The sequence below is a fragment of the Diplodia corticola genome (assembly GCF_001883845.1).
Source record: "Diplodia corticola strain CBS 112549 chromosome Unknown scaffold88, whole genome shotgun sequence".
NCBI classification, from domain to species: domain Eukaryota; kingdom Fungi; phylum Ascomycota; class Dothideomycetes; order Botryosphaeriales; family Botryosphaeriaceae; genus Diplodia; species Diplodia corticola.
The window spans coordinates 16,322-33,965 of NW_017971567.1; the positions used below are offsets into that span (position 1 = coordinate 16,322).

General features: G+C 56.3%; 4 protein-coding genes across 4 annotated transcripts; 2 read left to right on the forward strand and 2 right to left on the reverse strand.

The window, feature by feature from the left end:
• Window positions 1-732: 732 nt before the first annotated feature.
• On the reverse strand, window positions 733-1,255 carry BKCO1_880006 (transcriptional elongation protein; the record flags this gene model as incomplete). The annotated part of the gene is made up of 3 exons (XM_020279683.1): window positions 733-772; window positions 834-886; window positions 977-1,255. 3 exons carry the CDS (start codon window positions 1,253-1,255, stop codon window positions 733-735), a joined length of 372 nt encoding a protein of 123 aa, XP_020125455.1.
• A 592-nt stretch (window positions 1,256-1,847) lies between these two features.
• Window positions 1,848-3,520, forward strand: BKCO1_880007 (serine threonine protein phosphatase ppt1; the record flags this gene model as incomplete). Its single annotated transcript, XM_020279684.1, has 5 exons — window positions 1,848-1,994; window positions 2,063-2,143; window positions 2,210-2,648; window positions 2,698-3,303; window positions 3,360-3,520. 5 exons carry the CDS (start codon window positions 1,848-1,850, stop codon window positions 3,518-3,520), a joined length of 1,434 nt encoding a protein of 477 aa, XP_020125456.1.
• A 1,330-nt stretch (window positions 3,521-4,850) lies between these two features.
• Window positions 4,851-5,264, forward strand: BKCO1_880008 (antibiotic biosynthesis monooxygenase; the record flags this gene model as incomplete). Its single annotated transcript, XM_020279685.1, has 2 exons — window positions 4,851-5,039; window positions 5,133-5,264. 2 exons carry the CDS (start codon window positions 4,851-4,853, stop codon window positions 5,262-5,264), a joined length of 321 nt encoding a protein of 106 aa, XP_020125453.1.
• Window positions 5,265-10,941: 5,677 nt separating this feature from the next.
• Window positions 10,942-15,191, reverse strand: BKCO1_880009 (ankyrin repeat protein; the record flags this gene model as incomplete). Its single annotated transcript, XM_020279686.1, has 3 exons — window positions 10,942-13,540; window positions 13,597-14,450; window positions 14,502-15,191. The coding sequence occupies 3 exons, from the start codon at window positions 15,189-15,191 to the stop codon at window positions 10,942-10,944; spliced, it is 4,143 nt and encodes a 1,380-aa protein (XP_020125454.1).
• Window positions 15,192-17,644: the final 2,453 nt, after the last annotated feature.

The following is a 17,644-nucleotide window of genomic DNA, read 5'->3' on the forward strand; positions in this document are numbered from 1 at the left end:
TGATTCACCGCTTTGGCAGGTGGGCCGTCTTCCCCTCCTGAGCGAAGCAGCGACAGCCAAACGGGTGTGAGACCCCTGTCGGCACAAATGCCGGCGGTGTTGCCCCAAGGGAGGTTGATAGACTGTGTGCTGCAGGAGAAGCGGGGGGGAAATGATCCGGCGGCATGTGAATCGATCCCTCCACAGCACAGCTTTCGCCATTTTCTGCGACGATAACGCGAGATGCCTAGACAATTCGACGTTTCGGTATTTTGGAATTGCTCTGGCTAAGCGACACGGAGCCCTCTCTTGCAGCTACTACAGTCTTCTCGAAGTGCAACAAGCACTTCCTGGAAGAGCGCAGGACTTTCACGAAAATGGTGGCCCGACCACGATTATACTGTATCCGAAGGGAGATCATGCTCGATGGTTCATTGGTTCATCGAATTGGAGAACCCTCGGTGGGTATTTGGGGGGGTTGCAGCGCCGAACGTTTTTCATCTGATCAGATAAGATCCTTTCTGTCTAGCCCTGCTCCTCCCATTACTGCTTGCTCGTCAGACCACCATCATGTGCCTCCAGCTGCCCAGTACCTTCCCAGTTGTAAAATATCCACTTTGACGCCAATTGTGCCACCCTCGAGCGCGCATATTTGATATCGTCTTTGTAACGCCACTTCCCGCTCAAATGCATAACAAGGTATCGATATAGTTTTTTTTTTGTCGGTTTGGATAGCTGTTTCCTTCTTTTCTTTCATGCCTCGTTGAAGTCCTCCTGTTCGCTGCCGTCGCGCCTGCGGTGGAAGTGGTCAACTGGATGTCAATCGAGACAGGGTCGGTTCTGTAATAGCTTACGGGATGTACTTCACGCCTGCAGCCTCGCACGCGGCCAATTGTTCCTCACCAAGCTGCACACATCGTATCAGCACAGGATTCCTCACTACCGAATCTAGAAACGCGAGAGAGAGAGAGAGAGAGAGAGAGAGAGAGAGACTCACGATCCCCGAAACCTTGGTAGCGTACATGCCCGGCACGTACCCGTCGAGGCGCTGCCACTTGGCGACCCAGCTCGAGCCGGGGTCGGCCAGGGCGATGAGGCCCTCGAAGACGGCCGAGGTGCAGTCGGCGATGTGCGCCTCGTCGGCGCCGTGCATCTCGAGGAACTCGCAGTTGGGGCAGCCCTGCTGCCGGAACTTGGCCGCCGGCTGCACGTAGCTGCACACCATGCACGCGCGCAGGTGGCGGTGCTGCGAGGGGGTGACGTAGGAGCGCGACATTGTTGGTGTTTTCTTTTTGTTGGTTGGCGGTGGGCCGGGAGGTCAGGTAGGTAGGTGGAGCTGGCTGGAGTCGTTTGCGGTGGGACGCGTGGCGGTTTGGTTTGTACAGCGGGGGACAGTTCAAGGGGCGCGGGTTCGCTGTGAGGCCGAAGGAGAGAAGGAGGGAGGGGGCGGTCGACGGAGGAGCGGCGGGCGCGAGCTCAAAGGGTTGTCGTCTGGTGGTTGAGCTTAAAGAGACAGCATTGGCACTCGGGGGAGCCGCACATGGAAGCGGGATGGAAAGCAGCACGGGCCGCGCCTCGGCCTTCTCGTTCTTTCCGCCGCCGTCATCGCATTCCAAGCCCGTTACTCGAATTTGACGAGTCCTTCTTTTTCCCTCGCCCGCCGCTTGCGCTCTGCTCTTGCGATCTCCGCTCTGTTGCATTCTGCCCGGCCGCGTCAAGCTCCCGCGCAATCCCGCCCTTCCTTCCGCTTTGCCCCGTGCACCTTTTAGCCTTCACCCCACGCGCCTTCTTACTTAGCTAGGCGCGCGCCCGAGCGTCAGCGGTGAATCGGTGACAGCAACAACCAGTTATTGTCTCTGCCTTCCAACATGGGTTCTCAAGAGGACGCCGTTGCCCTCAAGGAGAAGGGCAACAAGGCTTTCAAGGAGCACGACTGGCCCGCCGCCATCGACTTCTACACCCAGGCCATTGAGGTGTACGACAAAGAGCCCTCGTTCTACACCAACCGCGCCCAGGTATGCTTGTTGCTTCCCCGCCTCTAGCAACTGCGCACGCGACCAGTAGCTGACAGAGTCCCACCCAGGCCAACATCAAGCTTGAGGCATACGGTTTCGCCGTCGTCGACGCAAACAAGGCAATCGAGCTCGACCCGAACAATGTCAAGGTGCGTGAATATTGCATTTCTGCGGGAAGCGTTGCGTGAGTGCATTGCTGAACCACGTTCCAACAGGCATACTACCGCCGTGCCGTCGCCAACACGGCCATTCTGAAGCACCACGATGCGCTCCGCGACTGGAAGATCGTCGTCAAGAAGAACCCGAACGACAAGGTCGCGAAGCTGCAGCACGCCGAATGTGAGAAGGTCGTCAAGCGCGATGCTTTCCTCAAGGCCATCGAGGTCTCGGATGCGCCCTCGGCAATCGAGGGCCTCGATCTGGACAACATGGTCGTGGAAGACGGGTATGACGGTGCGAGGATGGAGGGCACGAACATGACCAAGGAATTCATCGAGGACATGATCCAGAGGTTCAAGGACGGCAAGAAGATCCACAGGAAATATGTCTACCAGATCATCATCGCTGTGAAGGAGCTCGTGTACAACGAGCCCACCATGGTCGAGTATGACGTTCCCGAGGGCACCAAGATTACCGTATGCGGTGACACTCACGGTAAGTTACACCATTCGCTCTGCTTCGGCATTGGCTGATGGCATTGCAGGCCAATTCTTCGATCTTCTCGAAATCTTCCGCCTCAATGGCTTCCCGTCTGAATCGCACGCATATCTCTTCAACGGTGACTTTGTCGACCGTGGGTCGTGGTCGACCGAAGTGGCGCTCTTGCTGTACGCGTATAAGATGCTGTACCCCAAGCTCTTCTTCCTCAATCGCGGCAACCACGAGACGGACGACATGAACCGCATGTACGGCTTCGAGGGCGAGTGCCGCGCCAAGTACACGGAGCGCGTCTTCAAGATCTTCTCGGAGTCCTTCTCCGCATTACCGCTGGCCACGCTCATTGGCAAGAAGTTCTTCGTTCTGCACGGTGGTCTGTTCTCGAACGACGCGATTAGCTTGGACGACGTGAGGAAGTTGAACAGGCACAACCAAAGGCAACCCGGCCAGAGCGGGTTGATGATGGAGATGCTGTGGACGGATCCACAGCCCGCTCCTGGTCGGGGCCCCAGCAAGAGAGGTGTCGGTCTGCAATTCGGACCCGATGTCACCAAGAGATTCTGCGAGAAGAACGGGCTGGAAGCCATCATCAGAAGTCACGAGGTTCGCATGGAGGGTTACGAGGTCGAGCATGACGGAAGGTGCATCACGGGTAAGGATATCGGTTCATACCATGCAAGTGTCGGTGAGCTAATCAGCTGGCAACAGTCTTCTCGGCACCCAAGTACTGCGACAGCACGGAAAACAAGGGTGCATACATCAACATCGGCCCCGAGCTGAAGCTCGACTTCCACAAGTTCGAGGCGGTGCCGCACCCGCCGATCAGGCCGATGGCGTATGCCAACAACGGTCTCATGAACATGATGTAGATGGGTCATTGTTTGTAACGATTGATGGCCTATTTCTCCAGTTGATGTCTCTTGTCTCTCGACAGCGGAGTTTTCGCACATGGCAGCATTTCCGTCGCCGGCGATTTCGAATCTGCGTTCCAAAAACCTATTTCTCGGTTCGTTTCTGCATCAAAGAGAGCAGAGGGATTTGGATGGGCGTTCTTGATCTACTACCGACCACTATTTTTTTTCATTTTCTATGCCCTGAGGATCGTCAGGGAAAGGCCTTTCTTGCATAGCGTTGCGGGGGGAAGAAAGTTTGTGGTGAGCCAGATGGGGCAACGTTCAGTATGGGCGCAGAGACATTTTCTATTCTCATACAATCCTTTCCATTTTCTTGGCTCGTCTTCCCTTCTTGATGTGTTTTAGGAGATGAATTGGCTGGTTTTAGCACGTTTCTGGCCTTGCTACAGCAGGTCATTTCCCTTTCTCACTCCTGGGTGCCTTGTTGGTCTCCAATTGGCTGGCTGGCTTCCGGTTGGCTGACAGCTGAGCATGGCAGATGCTCCGGAGGTGGGGGGCTGTTGTTCTCGGTCGAAGTTGCGGATTCAGAGCGCTGTACGTGGCGCTCCTCGAAGGACAACTGGGCAGATGAAATATGAATACGAGTCCTACTGAATGCTTATCGTCAGGCGTCATGGCATAAGGCTTAGGTGGGCGGAGCTTCTCTCGGTCCAACCGCGGCGCCGCCTCACCTTCTTCTTGTTCTCGCTGCCACAGAAAAAAACAACAAAGCCCGCGTCGACGTCAGGCCCCAGGGAATTTTGCGGGTCTAGGAACGGCACGCCGGGCAACCCGGGTGGGGCCTAGCTGAGCCTGCCTTAGCTCGAGCCCTTTAATAAACAACGCTGCCCCTCCATCTACCCCTCCTCCCCCCCTCCTCTCTCATCCATTGCGCCCATCTTTTCATCAATTCACATCACTACACGGTATGTCTTACTCTCTCCTTTCGTCCACCATCTTTTATTCAGTCACGGTCGGGAGCGTTTGCCCCATTGGTGCGCGGCGGCGTCTCCCGGCGGCCTGGGAGCAGCGGAGGAGGGGCAAGACGTGACATCAGACCACGAGCAATGGAGGTGGGCGGCGCCATTGATCGTTGTCGTCGTTTGAGCTCTTTTTGCCCGCCTCCTCCTGTCTGCATTGCGGGACTCGGTTGTCTTTGGGGGCAGAGATGCGGGAGGGCTGTCCGTTGCGTGCGGTAGAGAGCATCGGGGTCCCATTGCAATCCAAGACTTCTTTCGTAGACATGTGCTGGGATGCAGGAAAAAGCTGATGATTGATCTGCGTCAGAAACAACCAATCAGCAAAAATGGTCTACACCATCGTCGTCCACCTCTACGCCAAGGAGGGCAAGGAGGTCGAGGAGAAGCTGCGCAACAAGCTGATTGAGGCTTCGCAAGTCTACTCCAAGGACAAGGAGACCGTCGGCTGGCACGTCATGCAGGACCACAAGGACCCCCGCAAGTGGTGCATCGTCGAGCGCTACGAGCAGGAGAGCGTAAGTCATTTTTCCCCCTCTGTCGAAACAATGTCGTTCCTCTCTCTCTCCCCCTGCTGGATGCTGTACTTATTTCAATTCGGGGACATGCAGAGCCAGAAATACCACCTGGAGAACCCTTACTGGAAGACCTTCGACCCCTACGTCATCCCCCTCCTGGACAAGGAGATGGATCTCCGCCGCTTCCATGAGCTGGACACCAGCAAGCCCGTTACCGTTGCTTAGATGGTGGGCGGCTATTTGGTTCGGCGGGAGAGGTTCAAACCGCCATGAGACGGAACAGCGGCTGTATTTAAACGAAATGTAAATATTCATGAAATCAACCAAAGGTGAAGTCTTCTTGTCAGCTGCTCGGGTTTTCTCTCTTTCCACGTGTCGGGAATCCCTTACCCGGTGGCCGGAAACCTTTCTTGTCAGTTGCTCTGGTTGAGGTATTTGAACTCAGTTGAGATATCAGGCAATCACTCTCCCTCAGTATTTCCGTGCTTCCGGATTCATTACTCAACGACCCATTCTACTGCTTGGAAGTTCATGTCATTGCACTTTTTGGAGTGTTGTGGAGAGAGAGAGCGATTCTCGAGCACGAATAAGGGAGACCGGCATAATGACGAAGCTCATCAGTTGAAGATGATGCGCAGCACCAACTATCTCTGGTATCGTTGTGAAAAATCAGAGAAAAGTGATGAGGGTACGGATCAGTAGAGGAGCAGGAGAAGTCATCAGGCCCAAGAGCTTGTGCTTCCAGGCTCTCGGAAGTTGCGTCTGACCGCAGCCACCGCAACGCCCGCAAGTACGCGGCTGTATTTCGTTTGGTAGAAGTTCTCAGCTCAATAGGCTGGCCACTCCCGCTGTAACGCTCAGTGGTGAAGTGATGAAGAGAGATTGAGCTCGGCGAAGGGCTCTGCATTTAAGCAGCGTTCTGCCCTCGCTCCAAAGGCAGTGCAGACGCCTCACCACCGGACTCACGCGGTCAGGAGGGGAGGGGGCCAGCGTCAGATGTGCATACTTTCGCAATGGCAACTGCGCTTGACATACCGTGAGGCCGGTGTCAGCAGGCGCCTATTCTGACCCTAGAATGTCCCATCTTTCAAATGGGCTTGGTAAATGCTGCACGGCACATGATGAGCTACTCGTGATGTCTGTTTCCAGCTGTCGCGTGCTATTTTATCACGTGTCCCTTTGAGCAGGTCGTGATAGAGGTCGTGTGTATCCGGATGGTGTCTGGGCTGAGGCGGTCCAAAGTCAACTTAAATATCCTGGGCTCGGTCCAGTTCGTCGGTGTCCAACATACTCTAATAACCTCCCCGGGAGAAAGGAGAGTACTTTAATCGAACTTATCACCGGCCTCAACTCCTTTGTCCCGTTTGGGAATCTCTATGCTCATTTGGTCTTGGAGAGCTTACACAATGACGCTGTCACAGACAATGATGTATGTACATCATCAATTTATATCAATACAGCGCAACATTACCAAAACTATGATGATGTGGAGGATCGTATTGACGTCTTGGCGGCTTCTTACTGACTGCACAGGGCTGCAACTTGAGTAGAGCGGCGAGAACCGAACGGATGAGCTGGAATGGGATTAGTAAACACGAAACGCCAGTTCTTCGGACTCCTGAGGGCCTACAGAGACAACAGCCACTCTCAGTTCATCAGAAGATCAGCATAGGCGAAATGAAGCTTTACTTTTGTGCCGCTGCTTCAGCGAGAGTGGAGCACCCGCCACGAGACGGTGAGACCCTCCCTGTCAGTCAGCTTATCATGTGCTGCACACGGCCCGAAGCGACAAAGCGCATAGCCAGGTTAGATCAGCGGAATCGATCCAGTCACGAGTCGTAGAGTTGGTAGGCCCTGGATGGAGCGTATTACAAAAGTGGTCTTTCAGTGGCATTATTTAGCTTTTGGTTAAGGACTATGCAACTGGTGTTGTAATCGCTTGCCTCAGAGATATTTCTGTCGAATATCATGCCAAACTGTTGGTTTTCTCTTTTTCTGTCTCGCAACGCCGTTGACTTCACACTACTGTGGCTCCTGGCCGATTTCCGGTTTATTTCAATGCCAGAGCGGCGGTAAACTGTTTGTCTCTACGGCCTGAAAGGTAATTGAGGATGGGCATAGACTGTTTTTACCGATGATGTCCTGCATCGTTAAGAAATAAACGAGTTCTATGTCCTACTTTCGTTGAGTTCCTTGATAATGATTAAGTACCATCAGGCCCGCATGTAGTTCACTGACTTCTACTTTCATTAGAAATTAGCTGGACACCTGTTATCTCAAAGGCCATGATGCCATACAGCCAAGTATCCGATAATATCACGAAGGATATCAAGATGGAGGCCGGCGAATTAGAGTGAAGGCTTTGTAAGAGCACTATTCGAGCGTAGGTCCAAAGATGTTGACATGGTGATGGAGAATTGCCGAAGACATGCCTTATGCAGGTGCCCGGAGGTAGTGATGAAGCGTAGGATGTGATCCCAGCTGTCGATTGCAGATTTCCTTGTGTCTAGGGTATAAAGACCCCCTTCATATAAGAGGCAGTACTACTTTCACCTTCTGGTCAAGTAATCGTAATAGGGAATCTATCCCCTTTACGCCCAAAAACAATGATGGTACTTGGAGAAGGTTCTGCTTGGGTTTTCAGGATCGCAAAGGCAAATGCACAGCCCTGGATTTCCAGAAAAAGCACTCCTGATTCACGAGTATGTTGGAAAGCAGCACCGAGCATCAACGATGACGAGCATTGACCAGCACCTGTATCTCAATCCGATACCCTCCAATCTTGACTGTCAAATCATTCTCTCCTCTCAAATCAACTTCTAGAACTATAACTTTTAGTTGCACCGATTATGCAGTATCGACATGATGGTTTTGGCATTTCAGCAGTCCGTGCCACCTGCAGTTTGGTAGCGCTTCTCGACTACCCGATCAGGATGGCAGCTAGCGGCGATGCAGACATGAAATCACTGCTCACGATCGGACTCATTCCACCACATTTAGTGACCCTTCCCCACGTGATTTTCGTAGGGTTTCGTCCTCCCGCGTTCTTGAGTGACGCTGCTGGCTATTAGTGTTGACCATTGAAGTCCACATCCACATGTAGATGTAGCGCCTACACTTTACAAATGCATCTCCCCGTAGGATTCATTCCCAACTTGACGGCAATAAAATCCACAGCGCGGCTCCCTCCGTCTCATATGCCAAGCCACGCCACAATTGATGACCGGTCTGTCCACACCGACGACCGACCGTCCGCCACCGCCGCCACCGAGCTACGAAAGAAAAAAAATACTAAGCCATCAGGTCTTTCGGCACTCGAACCTCCGTGACCGACCATCACGCGGACATCCGAGTCCGTGCCATGACCAACCCACTCCACAACAGAAGGAAGATCCTCTCGTCAAAGCGCTTTTGCTGCTGTGGCGACCGAGGATGCCCCACGCGCCACTCCACGTGACACCAGCATTCCGAATAAGGCAATCAAGTCGCGATCGCGGGGAAAAAGGTTGATGCCTGATGACCAAAGTCGTCGTCAGCACAACCAGTCATCACGTACGGAAAGAACACCTGTCCAGAAGAATTTTTAGAAAAAAAAAGGAAAGGCCAGCAGTGTACACACGGACGGACGGACGGCGAGAAGAGACGGACGGACAAGTGTCATCTCCTCTCCAAACGAAAAAAAAAAACACCATGAGGGGTAGAGGTAACAATAACGATGGCGTGCGCGCGGCGCTGAGTAAACCAGGGAAAAACGATCGCCGTGATGATCACCATCGCTACTGATAGCCGTCGTCACCACCACCAATCAACACCACCGGCGCCAAGGGTCGGCACAGACCATGCTGTTCACTCCCCTCCCCTCCCTTTACCACCTTCCCCCTCCTCTCCTTCTCCTGCCTTCCTTGCCTTTTGTTTTGTCCCGAACTTTCACAGGTTCGGCGGCGGCGGCACCCGCGGGCCCTCCCCCCCTCCTTCCCCCGGCGAACGGAAAGAAAGGTTCCCCCGCGTGTCTTGTTATCGTCGGGTATGTACCTGGGTGTCCACCAGAGAAGAGCGTCGTCCTGTGGAAAAATAGTACAGAGAGAAAACAAAAATCAATAAAAAAAATTCGTTTAATTTAACTCCCCAACTACCACCGGTCACTACCCACCAGCCAGAAGTCGTACGAGAGGAAAATCCTCCTCCGCCAGCTCGCCTCCCCCCGCCCGCCCCGTACCTTGCATGAATTCCAAATTCCTTCCTCTCTCTCCCCTCCCCCCCCACGCTTGATAACGCACATACGATGGGGGGTTGTGTCTCGATCGGAATGGGTGCACACACACATAACACAAGAAACACGTGTGCCAGTGAGGAGGAGAGTGGTGTGTGTGTGTGGGGGTGGTACGGTGCCTATCCATTGGCATGGAAACTCTATCTATCTACCTACCACAACGCGTGCCCTGCATACCTCTTCTGTTATTAGTGCGGCGGCGGGTAGATAGGATGGGTTCGGATCGTAGATCATGCGTGTATGTGTGTGTGTGGGTAAATTTTCAATCAAGAAAGATGGAGACCAGATCGCCGCCCGCACACCTGCATCCAGCCCCCCTCCCCCCCGCTCACAGCGCCAGGCAAGGGCAAAAAGAAAAGGAAATGCAGGGCAGGGCGAGAAGGTAGGTATTTCGTCATTCTAGTGCGGGTTGCCGGATCTAGCTGAGGGAGGGAGAGGACCGGGTTGATGGGTGGTCGGTCGGTGCAGTCGATGCTGCGAGGGAATTGTGTTAGCACGTTGGACATATCCGGTCGGATTGACCGTTGTGTGGAACTCACGAGCGAGAGGATCTCGATGACGTTCGATCTCATGACGAAGAGACAGATTTCAAAGCGAAAGCGAAAGAGAAAGAGTGAGAGAACAGCCAGTATAGTCTAGAAACAGTAGATTTAATTTGAATCCACTCGCAACACACTTTAGACGCCCTTCCACACATGTACCATAGAACCCCACTTTTCTGCGTACACGAAAGCGTTCGAGAAACAGCATCGAAAAAGAAAATCCATAAGACGGGACATGACATCAACACCCCCCTCAAATCGAGCAAGGCCTGCTAGCACGTACACGGTGAGAGACAGAGACAGAGAGACCTCAAACTCCACCCCTCCCAGTTGAAGGAAGAATAGATAGGCAGAAAGCAAGGAAGAAGAAGAATCTTCCAGCAGAAAGAAAGAAAGAAAGAACAAGCCTCTGGGAATCTATATACATAACAAGCATAAAATGGTGTCACCAAGCTTTCTGATTCATCAACTCCGTAGTAGTAATGGTGACAACGCCACTTGCTTTCCCTGCCCGAGGTAGACGAGAGGAGGCAAAAAACTAAATCTCAAACACGAAAGGAGATGGGAATCAATCCGTTGTCCGCCTTCCCCGTCCACCCAACCCATCCTTTGCTTGCCATCCCATCCTACCCACTCCAAAAAAAAAGAATGTCTGCTGTCGTGAACAAAAAAGAGAATTGATGCTGTTTTGGGAAGTAATGTCGTGAAAATGGTCTTGTTTTTGTTGCGAGGGTGTGTAGTGTAGGGACTGTTGTACAGACAGTCTGTAGTGTTTTTCCATCTTTCAATCCTGCACAGCTCCCCTCGGCGCGGTTTTCAGGGTATCGGAAGCGAGCAAAATGGGAGACGGCGGAGAGAATTAGAAGACGTACGGTTTTGGAAACCACCCGCCGACACCGCGCTATTCAGATAAACCGATAAAAACAGTCGTCGATAACAATATCGACGCATTTGTGCAAAGCATTATTACGCAAGTTGCGCAATGAAGAACCAGACCAAAACGCACAATCCCCTAACCAGGTACCTACTCCACGTGCGCCGTGTACACATGAACTTCTCCGAAAAAGAGAATATAATGAGACACTTTGGTTTACGCAACCTCGACCACGCGGCCGGGCGTCGTTCGTTCCTGGACAGCGCCGAAGAAGGCAGACGCAGCCGCCCACAACTGTGGGAGCCTGCTCCGCAGCATTGCACACAGAATGATGAGCAGCAGTGGGATCCAAATGAAGAACAGGTTGCGATCGCTCCGGATCCGCTTCAGCTTCTGCGCATGGGCCCTTCTGACCTGGTCCTGTTCTTCCTTGGTGAGGCTCTTCTTGCCAAGCTCGACGTTCAGGCTGCCCTTGGTGGCGTCACTTGAGCTCTCAGCCACAACGTCAAACTTCTGGACGCACGCCTGGTCGAGGAGGTGATCGGCAACAGCATGAGCCACGGACATCTTCTTGACATCTGTGTCCTTGTCCGCATTCTCTGGGAATATCTCTTCGTAGGCCGGAGGAGCCGCTGGCGTGCTGAACAGGTCCTTCCACTTGTAGTCATTGCCGTTCGACTCGGACGGAGTTTCCATGCCGTCGGTAGAGGACGACGGCGTACGCGGCGGGCTGCGATGTGGTACAAGCGAGCTGATGCGACGCATCATGGGATGAGCCTGGTAACCCGGAAGGTTCGGTAGAGGCGGAAGAGCCGGAAGCTGCAGATTAGGCAGGTTCCAGTGCATGTTCTGCTGGAATTGATTGATTTGGACACTCAGGTTCTCTCTCCATGCGTTCATGGCAGCCACGACAGGTAGTGCTGGCTGGTCCTGCTGACCAGTCGAAGGTAAAGGCAAAGGTCGGATTTCCTTGGCACTGCCACGACGCGAAGGAACCCAGCCAGGCGCTGACGGGGTTTCCACCGGCTCCTCCGACTCCTCCCCTTCGTCCTCATAGTCGGCTTCAGCCTCGCTGACATAGCTGGGGGAAGACGACTCCCACACGGAATGAGTAGACGCGATACTGCTTGCCCTGCTGCGCATTGAGAAGGACACGGAGCCAGCGCTGCGTGTTCGCCTGTGTGACGTGACTCGCTGAAGGGCGTTGAGCACCTCCTCAGAAGTAGCCAAGTCAGATGGAAGATATCCCTGCAGACTACGCATCATCGGGTCGGCTCCCTTGGCAATTAGACGGCGCACGATGTGAGCATGGCCGTGCATGGCCGCCATCATCAGGGGAGTGTAGCCTCCACGATCGCGAGTATCGGGATTGGCACCTCTCGCGAGGAGGCCTGCAACGACGCGACCATATCCTAGACTGCAGGCAAGCGACAAGAACGTGGCGCCGGTCTTGTTCTTCATGTTGAAGCGCGGTAGATGAGGGCTGTCGTCCATGTCGACCAAATCCAAGTATCGGAGGAGTATTTCCTCCGTGTCTCCCGGCGGAAAAGCGGAATCAAACCTTTGCTGCATGTTACCACCGTTCTGGGTCCAACGGTTGCTGGCCATGGTTACGACATGGCGCGCGAAGCCGCGGTAATCATCCGCCTTCGCATTGCCGTTTTGCTTCTGGCAGAGAATGCGTAGCGCCATCTCGCAAATGCGCTGGTCGTCGTCGTCCACGTACTTGAAAGAAACAATAGGACCAGGTCCGGGTGTAGGGATATACCCATTCTGCATCCGGACAGTCACAGGAACGACGGCGGGGTGGGGCGAGGGAGGCAGCAGGCTGACCAAAAGCTGGTTGTTCCAGAACGTGGTCGTGGTTGCAATCGTATCTCCGAAATAGATTTCCATATCTCGAGTGAAGTTGGAGCCTAGGATCGAAATCTCGATTCCTCCGGACTTGGAATACTCACCTGGGGTGACCTTGTAAATCGAGGGAGGCAGCGTGACTTGACCTGGCGAGTCCATATGCGATTGCAGCAGGTTCATGGGGGTTCCGACCATGTTTGCTGGGATTGGTGCTGGATTGTAGCCACCCATCGACTGTCTCCCGAGCGATGGGCTTGGAGCACGGCTCTGCTGTGTGGAGTTCGGCATGGAAAGGAACGGGTAATTCAGAGCGTCCATGCTTCCAGAGCGTGTGTTGGGGGTGACATAGCCGGCATTGCTACCGGGAGTGGAGGGACCAGAAGCGTAAGGCGGAATTGTGACGGGCTGCATCATGAAGTGAGGGTCGTTTGCAGTTGCGTACGAACTACCTTGAGGCATGGACGTCGAGGGCATGGTGGTTGCCATTGCCATGGCTTCCGCGGTCGCTCCGGGGCTTGTTGCGGTGCCACCACGATTCAGCTGGGTCATGGCAAGGTCTCGAGGGACCTTGTGATGGTGGGTGGCGCTCGACTTTCGCTTCTTGTTCGGCCCCGTTTGCGCACCCACTGGCGACGTCTGGCGTGAAAGATTTCGGGGAGTCACGGTAGCCTGCGACATGTTGGTCGGTCTTGGAAAGGTCTTGGGGCCTGTCCAGTTGTTCTGGAGAGACTGCAAATCATTGGTGGAGAAGTACGGCCTGCGATGCGGCCCGGATTGCAAATCCTGCTGCTGCTCAGTCACGGTACCCAGGGGCGTGAACGGCAGATTCGGGTCGGGATGCATTCCAGTCGAGGAAGGAACCGGGCCTCCTTGCGTCTTGTGATCATCCGTGATAAGGATTGGGCTCGTCATTGACTGCGCGATCACCTTTCCGCGATAATCCTTGATGGTGAAGATCACCCTGGAAACCAGTGTTAGCCTCAAAGATGCACAGCATCTGGCCAGGTAGGCACTCACCGGAAGCCGTTCTTCTCGCCCTGGTGGCGACAGTAGCAGGCAATGCGCATGGGTACCTCTATTTGCATCGCGGTGGGTGAGTATTGCGGCACGTCGCCTGCCTTTGGGGGTGTGACAGCTCCCCAGTCCTTGTACTCTTTGTCGTTGAACACGATGACCCGTTCGTTCTCATATTCCGCCCATGCCTCCTCATCTTCTTGTTTCTTGACTCTTTTGCGTGCAGCGCGCTTACGCTCACGCTGCACACAGTTCTGGCAAATGCGCACCTCGCCACCATTGGCAGGCTTGTCGGGGTCATCTGGATCGTCATCGGGCATGTCGGTCTGGGAAGAGCGCCGTGGATTGCTTTTCCGTGCGTTCGATTGGTAGCTACTGGCTCGCTTCAGGGCACGCATTTGCAACTCGGGTTTCTCCATAGCACTCGCGCACACCAGCGATGTGAAAAGTTCCAGCGTCTCGGGCGCCTTGATGATCTCTTTTGCCAATAGCTTGGGCTTGGAAACTGCGTTTCTGGGGAGATGGAGCTTCGTGACTCCGGCCGGCACGGGATCCAAAATCAGCCTGATGCCGATTTGTGTTTCGACTCGCGATTTGCTGCCTTCTTGACTGATGTGCAGGCGGGGCCTGCCGGAGACGGCATTCGGGAAGACGATGGCCTCGGCGGGGGGGTAATTCAGTGGTGCCTGAGTCGGCGAGAGTTCGCTCGCATACGGATGGTTCGGAAAGGCCGAGTTGTAGCCCGAGTCGTTCCAAAGAGGCGCACTTGAAAATATCCCAGCTGCGGGCGAAGGTTCATGACTTGAGCTCATACCAGACATGGGCGACTCGTCGCGAGCGCCAATGATGAAATCGGCCTGCTTCAGTCAGATGTGAAAATAGTGTCATTGTTCGCGCAGAAGACTCACCGAAGGGTTGGCATGCATTTGGGACGAGTGCTGTTCCAACTTGGACGGCACGACAGTCTGGTTGGGCGAGCCGCAGGTGAAGATGGCAGGACTGCTGCCACTGCTGCCAACTTCGAAGGCAGACGAGGCCATGGTCTTGCCGATCGTATCCACGTCATTTTCGAGATTGAGAAAATCCGAAGACTCACGCTTGACGAATATCGAGTCGTGGGCGTGGGGCATGTCGAAGCCCGCCATCGAGTCCTTGTGCCACTCGTCCATGCTGGTGTCGGCGCCGCCGCCGAAGAACTGTGATGGCGACGAGTCAGACGAGGTCAGCTTCCGCTTGCGCCTGCCAGACGTCTCGGAGGCTGAATCTTGGCTCGAGCTGCTTGCGGGCGACGACGACATTTGCGAGCGTGGCTGCAGGGCGGCGGACTGTGACTGCAGCGGAGCAGGCGTGTGGTCGCTGCGGGCGGCGAAGGCCTTGGCGGGCGATGGATAGCCCGGCATGGCAGACTGGGTCCGGGCGGGAGACGAAAAGGCGTCGTTGTTGAGATATTGGTTGTAGTCGAAGGCTGCCTCGCCGCCCATGTCGGACAGGTCGGGCTCGAGACCGGTCGAGTCAAACATCTGCGGGTCGGTGGCCCAGTGCTCGGCCATGTTGTCGTCGTCGAAGATGTGCGGGACGTAGGAGTCGTCGGTCGCCATTGCCAGCGGAAGGGCTTAGGGCGCGTCGCACGGCGGCGGCGGCGTCGGAGCGCAGGGTCGAGGCGCGCGAACTGGGTTGGGCCCGCCCTCGAGAACGTGCGAATGCGCCGACGGACCAGTAGCTGCTCGGTCGGGGCCGCGAGGGGCTGCGGGCTGCGGGCTGCGGGCTGCGGGCTGCTGTGCTGCTGTCGGCGTCACTACGCGGGCATGGCAGAGACGGGGGCGGAGAGGAGCGGTGGGTGGAGGAGCAGGCAAGCGTACGTTGGAGGTGAAGGCGATGAGGTGTGTGTGGGTTGTGGGTGGGTGCGTTGCTGGTTAAGGTGGCAGGCGATAGGCTGCCGGTGCCCGCGTGCGTGGTCCAGTCGACGAAACCCTTTTTAGGATGCGCGCCTGGAGGCAATATTGCGATTTCGCCGAAGAGACGGCCGGGGCGAGGGCGCAGGGCGGGCTGCCGACGGGCTGCCGGCGGTGTTATAGCTGGCTGGCTGGCGGCCGGGACTGGGCTGGCGGTGGTGTGAAGACGGGTGCCGTTGTCGTCACGGCGCCCGGTGGTCGGCCTGCCTGCTCGACGTCGCCATCTATAGTGATCGCCGCTGTGCGGAGAGGAGGCCCTTTCTCGCCGCTAGCAGCAACGCAGTAAGGCGCCGCATCAGCCTGCAGCGCCTCCATCTGACGCCCTGGCACCCCCGCCGCCGTCCAGCATGCCTCCTTCGCCTTCGCGCCGCCGCTGATTGGGCCTCTGCCCAAGCTCTGCCCAAGCGGGCCAGACGGACTCGCCCGCGCAAACCCTTGGCCGTGGAATCTGCGCGCTGGCCGCTGGGGCGCCGGAGCGCGCGCGAGCAACGACCTTCCCGGATCCGCCTGCAGCGGCACGCCTGCCGTTGAGGTCAGTACTGCGACCTCATCCGCCGGCACCTCGCCCTTGCGCAGCCCGTCCCAGCGCCGCTCGCCTCCCCGCCGGCCTCCAGCTCGCGCGCTGTGCCCGTCTCTGCGTGCTGGCGCCGCGGCGATGCTCCTGTCCGCCACGGGCAGCCGTCCCAGCGCCGCGGACTCGCGGGCGAGGTAGCGAGACCTGGGAGCGCCAGCCTACCCAGGTGCATGCTGAGGCTGGTTTCTGGGCGGGTCCAACGCGAGATAAGCCCCAGACCTTTCCGCTTTCAACTGCCCACACCAGAGCGCAAGAGAGACGCGCCATCCGACCATGGCCCCGTATCGCCCACAGAACCCTCAGCACCGCGGATGCGCCAGGATAGCACTCCCTGTGGCAAGCGCCCTGCCCCGTCGCCGCCGCAAGCTGACGTACTACGTATGCTTCGTCGCGACCGTCGTGCGAGCTGCCCCGCCGGCCGTCTTGAACAGCACCCCCACAACTCCACACCAGGCCGCGCCCTGCCGGTCCTGTGCTGACAGAGCCCCGGCATCGGCTTGGCAGGCCGAGGCGGAGGCGGAGACGGGCGTCTTCAGCCGCCCCGCGAGCTTGCGGCTGCTCAATGGCTTCTTCAGCATCTGGCATGCATCGAGATATGCCAGCTGCCTGCGCGGAGGACGACGTCCCGCGGCGCACGCGGGCAGGTCCGCCAGCGGCACGCAGCACTCTATGCAACGGACGATCGCAATGAGAGGTGCAGCAACGGCAGACAGGAAGTACCAGTACAGTGCGGTGCTCGGACGGTGCTGTTGTCTGAAGCCAAAGGGCGCGGCGGCTGACAAACGCTGTATCCATGGCGGCGGGCGGGCGTCGTCACCAATGGATGCAATAACGGGCTTGATATTGCGGTAGGAAATCTGGATGCTGCAACGGACACGGCAGTGCAGAATGTGGCCTGGGGTTGTGGCCCTATTCTTGCATCAAGCGCGGTCGGGGGCGGGCGCGCATACGGCTGTGATTGGCACGCACGCGCCGCATTACCCGCATTCCTCAACGACCGATAACGCATCCTGCATGCTGGCGGACCCTTGTGCGGTACCTGGAAGCGCGGTGGTGGTGGCCTTCATTCGACGTCGACTGAAGACAATGCGTGCCAGAGAGTGCGGCTCTCAGGGCTGCCGGAAAGCTAGTGCTGGTACCTGCCAATCCTTCCCAACAAACCCGCTCTGAGGCAAGCCCCCCCAAGGTGGGTCGCTCGATGGCCATGCTCAGAGTGTGCTGCAGCGGACGCATGTCCGGCGATGCTGTCGGCCTCGCACCATGTCCAAGAGCCTTTTTTGCGTCCAGCCAGCGTCCAGCCAGCGTCCAGCCAGCGGCCTAACGCTCCCGTCCGCAGCCGTTTTCGGGCCCGCACCAAGCCAATCCAACGCCTGCACCGGAAGGCTAACGGGCTCTCGCCGTCTGTGATAGGCGCACAGTCGGAAGCCAACACTGGGTTCCATGTTTCGCTCGCGTACACGGATTCTTCACCCCCGTCTCCTTCCTTGGTCGCTCGCAACAGAGAGTCGATTCCGGTCTGATAAGA